The following is a 7,427-nucleotide window of genomic DNA, read 5'->3' on the forward strand; positions in this document are numbered from 1 at the left end:
AGAACCCTATAAAAGGTGTGCTAAAGATAGAAATAAACGGCATTCACGATTACTTCTGTGAAGACTGGTGAACAGCTCGGGGGTCTTTCAACAGTGTGATGCTCATGGACCTGCCCAATACAGTGCTGCATCCAACACTGCCCCATACCAGCACAGCCTCACACCCAACACTGCTCCACACCAGCTCTGCCCCACACCAGCACTGCCCAGCCTGTCTGTGCTTGGCCTGGGTTAATGAGTGGGAGCAGCCCCAGCTCTGTTCCATCTCCATCCTCAGCCCTATCATCTGCTGCTGATATGGGACCATTAATTAATGGTTAATTAATTAACCAAACTGTGCGTGTGTACCATTCACCTTTCAAAGCAAACACTCCTGGTCTCAGCCAGCACCATCCACCCTCGCCCCACCCCACCACTGCCCAGTCCCTCACCCCCGCTGCCTGAGGTCAGAACCCTCTGATGTACACATGTACCCCCTTCCCTGCAATCCAGCCCTGAGGAAGTTCCTCAGCATTTGCTCTCAGCAGCTTCTGAACTCATGGCCCAACTGAGCCCCTCTGTGTCCCCCCCATGATTTCCTGCTGTGCCCTCGCAGTGTGAACTCGCAGATACTCGCCCTGCTGCAGCTGCACATCCTGTTCTGTTTGTGCTGAAATGTGAAAGCTTCTGGTCAATCGTAATCACCTAGTGTGAAACAGGTTCAACAGAGCTTTTGGGCCTTATGATGCAGTTGGGGTTCAGAACTCCCCTGAGCCTGCACTGAGCTCAGCAGTGCTGTTTTGTGAGTAGTTGATAATGTTTGGGAGATGACTGATTTGCTCTTGGAAGTGCTGGTGCCGCCCCACTGTAGTTCTTGGGGATGTAGGATGCAAAAGCATAGTGCTCAGACAACAAAAGCATGATAGCTCAGGCCATAGGAGGGGCTGTGGAGCCCTCTGTGCCCACTGGCCAGGGCAGCAGAAATGCACCATCTGATCTGGTGGGGAGGACTAAGGCTTCAGGCAAAGTGAGGCACAGCCACCTGCTGTTTCACGAGTTTAGACCAAACAATTGTTGCTTGGAGGAGCGGGAGCCTCTGATGGCCCCAGTCCTGGTCCTCCTCAGTGTTGTGACTGACACAGCCTTGCTGTGGCTCCACCCTGAACACCTCCAGGATGGACATCCCACCCCACTGTGGGATGATCATCCCACAGTCCCCTATCCTTCAGCCTTAAAAAAAAGGAAAAATCCCAACATCAATCTTGAGCTTTCCAATTTTCAGTCTTTGGCTGTTGCTCCTCACAGCATCTTCTGGCACCAAGAGTTTGACTCCATCCCTTTTGTGAAAAATGAGGTTCACATTTTTTTTATATAAAATTTAAAAAGTTTAATAGAAAGACAATTAGGAGACAGAGGAAAATGAACAAATACGGCCAAATGCCTCAGCATTCAGCCAGGAACACGCCTTACTAACAAAGGATTGTCTCTTAAAAAGAGAAATCTCTTGCATATTCATAAATGCTTATGTATGATTGAAACATTCCTCTTAAGTTTTAGATGTTCTTTTGTTTAGCTTCAACTCCCCCCTGACCAACAGATCAATCTTCTTGGCTCCATTGAGTCTCACACTCCCCAATAACAGAGGTTCAATAAATTCCTCCCTTGGAGCTCTGGTCACTGCTGTCTTCATTTGGGTAAGATAATTTAAGAATTCAGGGAGGGTTTATGACTATCTTTTCAGTCTCTGGGTTATATGAACAAAAGCAGTCTATATTTTAATACCATGCTACAGCTTAATATATATAATCACAATTTTTATCAATAAGAGAAATAAAAGAAACTGTATCAATACAGTAAAGTTTTCCAATATTATACATATAACATTCATTTTAATATTTGCAAAAAGCCAATAATATATGTATCTATAACACCTTCTGTCAAGGAGCATGGCCAGGTGTGAGGGTCAGGGGCTGGCTGTGGCTTGGTCCCAGGGCTGGGGGCAGCAGAGCACTTGGTCCATGGATTTCTGGGTACCCTCCCAGAACTCTCCCCTCCATCCCCACCATCCCCCAGCACTTCAGGCCCTGCAGCCCCCATGCAGAAACCTCAGCCCATGGCTGTGAGTTGCATTTTACCATCAGTAACCTGGAGCTGAGCTAAGCCAGATTCACCCTGTACTGCTGAAGGAGCCACCAATACAGAAATCTGTGATCTTGGGCTGGACATGCCACTGAATGAATTTGTCCCAAGGTTTTGTGCATTTGGGAATTCAGCCTAAGGGTGAGCACAGGAAATTGCTGTGGCTCCATTTGCCTGCCCCTTCTGTTGGGCAACCCAGTTCCCAAGGGCAGGGAAAGCTCAAGGAAATTCCACCAATTTTCAAGGTCTTACTCCAACCTCTGGGCTGCCCTTGAGGAGTGGGAATTCACATTTATGCCCTGCAGCCCCCAGCTGACACTCGAGCAGCCAGTAGGGATCAGGATCCAAGCCCATGGAAGGCTGTCTTAAGCTCAGGCATAGTTCATGGCACCCAAACACTTGGTCCCTTTATAAACTAATTTTTCACCTTGTATTCTCCTTTGATTTTTTTGCCTTTTTAACAGTAAAGCATTTTCTTAATAAAAACAAGTCTACTTTTCCCAGTTATCTTACAACTAAACCTTTCCAATTATCACTACAGATCCTGCCTGGCTTTTGTCTGTGAGCCACACAACTGCACTCTTTGCTAAATCACTCTTCTTCCAAATTGCTAAAGTCTTATCTCCACACTAACCTGGGCTCCTGGTCCAGGAGCAGTCTGGAGCTTGGAGCTCTCTTTGTCCACATCATCATGAACAGCACTTGAACCAGTCCCCGCTGTGGGATAATTTCCTCTAACTCATTTCACTGTCATTTAAATATTGTGTTTCCTTTCTTTAAGGCTGTATTTCTGGAGGCAGGACCACTCCTGGGCGCAGTCAGCCGGCATTAGATCCCAACTGCTGCACCTACATGGCTCCTCTCCTACACATGGTGCTTTGCATCTAGCAGTACTGAACTTCACACTGTGTCCAGGGGGCAGGTTTGATGGTCTCCTGTCTCCTAGAGACTTAGACTTCTGGTTTTGCTCATTTAATCCCTTTCTACCACTACAGTAAACTGCCACTACTTTTTCATTGATAAAACTGGCCAGTTTTTCTCAATCCCCACTTTCCATCCTGTTTGCAATTCATGAGAACACTGTCTTATTTCTGCAACGACCTCTCCCAAGGTCTCAGACAGTCCAGGCCCCAGGGGGCTCTCCATAGGTTATGGTGACACCTAACAGTGGGAGCAGAAGTTGGGCCTGGTAAGCAGCAGGTGAAGAACCAGGTGTGTTCCATGACAGGCTACTGGATGTCACTTCCCTGTGCCCAGCTGTAGGGTGGATGTGTCAATAGACATCCCCCAGCTGCCCAAACTGCTCTGTTCTCCTGTGCTGTGACAGTGGTTAGTTGTGTCATGTTTGTGCAACATACCAGTGAAGAGCACTGCCCCAGGGACAGCAGGTGGCTTATTGCTGGCTGCTGGGAGGTGGTTCTTGCCTGTGCTGCTGCAAACTTGTCACTGTTTCCATTCTGGACATTTATAGTTGCATTTTGGCAGAGGCCAGCTCTTCAATGCCCTTGGACAGCCTTCTGCCAGGGGCCACAAGGTCGCCAACCACATTATTCTGGTGCAGGGTGCCCAGTCCTCTCCCTGCCCTGGGGAAAGTTTGCCGCATGCAGCAGAAGAGACTCGGACTGAAAACCCCCAGGGGTGCAGGTCGTGCCAAGAGAAACAAGAACACACAGTGTAACAATGAAACTCAGTTACAGCTTTATTTAATAACCGGTACAAAGTCCCCCTCAGGCAGAGCCTCCCGGTCCTATTCCCTACCTGAAATGGAGCAGAACGTGAGCAAGACCCTGGGAGGAGCTGGCTCCCACTGGGTCAGGGCTGCTCAGCAGTGAGGAAACCATGTACTGCTTATCAACTGAGACTTGCAGCAGCCTGACCACTCATCCCTTTTCTCCCATTAACACCAGACCCTGGCCTGTAGCAGGCATCTGCTGTTCACCCTTAGTGACCCAACCAGGTGTAAAAAGGTAGCACAATTGTGAATCCCACAAACACAGTAACTATTACCTGCACAGAGGTGTTCACTGCTCATCTTTCTGACCTGACTCACTGGAGTATGTGAATGCTGGCTGTCACCTTCACTGGTGTTTCCTGCTGCCACATAACCCTGTGAGATCCTGCCTGGGGCAGCAGCAGCGGGACACAGAGATGGCAGTGGAGGAGATTCTGGGATCTCCACCTAGCAAGAGGCAGTGCTTCCCATTTCATAACCTGCTCAATGTTAAATATTCACCTGTGCCAGAGTAGAACAGTGACCATGTGTCACTGCATCCCTCCCTTCTGCTGGGTCAGCAGAGGGTTGCAGAAGTGGTCTAGAGCCAGGGCTGCTGGAGTTTAATCCCTTGTACTGGGTTAATAGTGCACCTTGGTAGTGTAGTTTACCGGTTAATTGCTTTGCATTTTCAGGAGGCTTGGGTAAGAAATCACTACTCCTTCTTAACACACGTACATAGGTAAGACCATATTTCTGACCATTTTCTCAGTCTTTCTCAGGCTGCGTGGCATGTGAAACAGCTCCAGGGACACCCAGATCTTCCAGTGGGTTCTGCATCCCAGGTACAGCTCTGCACTACATTGCCTGCTCCAGTGCCTGGAGTGCCACATCCTTGTGGTCTTACTTTCCCACATCCCACCAATGACATACTAACTGCACCACAAGGGTCCTTTAGCAGAAGCACAACTAAAAAGCAATTCTAAACCTCACGAAGCCACATAAATTATATTTAAATGGAGAGGGGAGACAACGGCTGTCATCTGGACTGATACACAGCACAGACAGGAGATGGCATCAGCATGTACAGTAAGGGGACTTACTAAGACTGTGGAATGTCAATGAGTTTTAAAGAGACTCTGATGCCAAGATGATACAGAAAAGATCAAAGTAATGTCAAGTACAGAATACCAAGGAGGTGGCTGCTCAGATGGGCATGCACAGGTTAGAGAGAACAGTAAATGCCATGTCGGATGAAATGCTAAATTCTGAGTGGGTTCAGTGGGGTGAGTGGAGCTGTCTGAATCCAGAAGAGGGGCTCCTGCCTAACAGGATACTTCCATGGTTTGAGGTGCAGCCTGGAGGTCAATTCCTTCTGGGGTTCCAGCACTCCCTTCCCCATGGGTGCTGGCATGAGACCGGCTGCGGCTGCTCTCACCAGAGCCCACGCTGGAGGAGGAGTGGCTACGGGAGCGCATCAACCGGGTCATGCTGGCTGCTGGCACTGCAAGAGAGAAGAAATGTTGGACTCAGACAAGGAGGCGCTTCCTGAAGCCAGGACCACAGTCACTCAGGTATGTGTCACTGGGTAAGCACAGAAAGCATTGTACCCTTTGGAAGAAAACTCACTCTTCACTGCCAAAATTAAGTCTCTGCACGTCTAAAGCAAGATGTTTAAGGCCCAATTTCAAAAGGTCCAAGGTGAGCAAATGCCAGCAGTGTACCTGATCATCTGCAAGTGCAGCCATGGCCAGTGTCTGTGCAAACCGAGGCAGTTGTGGCATGGATGACCTTTTGAAAGTTAGTCTCATCACTCTAGAAAACCACAGGGCTGAAGTCATGCAACAACAACAAAATACAAATGAAAGGTGGAAACCCATGGCACACATGATACAATGATCAGCCCACCCACAGCAGGACATGCTGAGAGCAAAGCATCAAGAGAACAATTCCACTCAGCACACAGACAGGGGCCGAAGTGGATGCACGGTTGGAGGTACCTGACTCAGTGCTTAGGTGGCTGAGCTGCACATAAGGGACTGGAAACAACATGAGACAAGGAAAGGGATGAATACAGGAAAGAGCCAATTAGTTGTGGTGTGACTAGTGGCTGTACTACTCCTGGGACCCCCAGCTACCTTTCCTTCCATTCCCAGCTTGTACACTGCACTGAAAGCTCCCAGGATTTGTAAGAATGGCTGTTGATGAGCATCTCATGGAGGTGTCAAGCTCACCTAAAAATCCATCAGGGCCAGATTTCTTCAATGCCTTTAGCTGAAAATCACACTGTACCTGGTGACATTAATTCCCCACCGCACACCCCACTTCTGCTCAACATAGATACTATCTCCGTGGGGTATACTGTGTAACTCCAGATAAGGGACAGAAATTTATGTCTTTGGGATGACAGCATCAGACTCCTGCTACAAAGTCTCCTTCAAAGCCATTATCTTCCACCTGCAGTGTCAGCAGAAGTACATCCAGCTGCTTCAGCCCATGTACAGCATGCACAGGAACAGCTGTTGGAGAACTGGTTTCTGTATTCCTAGCAGTGCCCAGCTGTGTTTTGCTTCTATCTTGTTCTCCCCAAGAGAACTGACCACGCTCCACAGTGTCCCAGAGTCTTGCCCATGAAAGCTGGGAAAACTATTCTGGGACCAGCTACTAATTCTGAAAGGAGAAAATTGGCCTGTCTTTCTCCAGTGCTGCATGTCCTATTGACAAGAGAGCTGACCCCCAAAGTGCTGCTGAAGCCCTTGCTCTGACAACAGCACTTACTGACTTTACTAACACCAGGAACACAAAAGACATGAACATTGAAACAGCGAGGCTGAGGGACCCTCCTCACACAGCATCTTCCTCTGCAGGATCAGGCTCCTTTGGCCAATATTGGAAAACATGAGTGTCTGACATGTCTGTGTTACCTGAGGAAAAGGACAGGTTCTCCTAAGCCCTGATCATGAGCTGGCAAATCTGTGAGGAGACCACTGCAAGTGTCCCAGCTCTCACAGTGGCCATGCTGAGTGGTTAGCCAGCCACACAAACTAACCCCTTCCCTGACTCCAGTTTTTGAAGGCTCATCATCCACAAAAGGGAACTCCTGTCCCCAGCAGGCAAGAAAGCTGCTGTAGTGAAGAAGAAGCCCTTCTCCTGATGTTCCTGAGTAGTAAAGCCCTTCTTAGAGATAAAAAAGTAAAGAAGCCCTTCTTCTCCAATTCCTCAGGAACACCACGGGCAGGGGAGTTGAGAAGCTGTTAGTCTGATACACTCAGGTGACAATGTCTTCTGCCTCCAAGCATGGGGAGGAAGCCCACAGACAGGACATGCACTGGTGCAAAGCACAGCTCTCTCTGGTCTCCCTGGGTGCCTCAGAAGTCACCCAGGAACCTGTTCTGCCATTGGAGGGATTTGTTCTGGAGTACTGTTTAACCCCGGTGAGTCTGAGAGGAACAGTGTCATGGAGTTACTTTACCTTTAAGAAAGTTGAGGTTTCTGGGAACTGCCTAGAGTCTTTTCTCCTGACCAATTATCGGTCATTGCTGAGAATTGACAGCAGTTTAGGCCATTGAAAAGTGGGATCAACTTGTGAACCCTACCT

General features: G+C 48.6%; 1 protein-coding gene across 7 annotated transcripts in view; it reads right to left on the bottom strand.

Moving 5' to 3' along the window:
- Window positions 1-3,793: 3,793 nt before the first annotated feature.
- Window positions 3,794-7,427, bottom strand: part of NDRG3 (NDRG family member 3) — a 64,034-nt gene continuing 60,400 nt past the window's right edge. For 5 of the 7 annotated variants that reach the window (XM_015647568.2, XM_015647567.2, XM_015647563.2 and 2 more), the window contains 2 exons: window positions 5,830-5,868; window positions 3,794-5,333 (listed from right to left, as the gene is read on the bottom strand). In XM_015647568.2, the coding sequence (XP_015503054.1) occupies window positions 5,155-5,333; window positions 5,830-5,868 (218 nt within the window). In that variant the 3' untranslated portion in view covers window positions 3,794-5,154. The remainder of the gene's footprint in view (window positions 5,334-5,829; window positions 5,869-7,427) is intronic. The other 2 variants (XM_015647570.2, XM_015647569.2) reach the window with 1 other exon arrangement.

Source organism: Parus major, chromosome 20, assembly GCF_001522545.3.
Source record: "Parus major isolate Abel chromosome 20, Parus_major1.1, whole genome shotgun sequence".
NCBI classification, from domain to species: Eukaryota; Metazoa; Chordata; class Aves; order Passeriformes; family Paridae; genus Parus; species Parus major.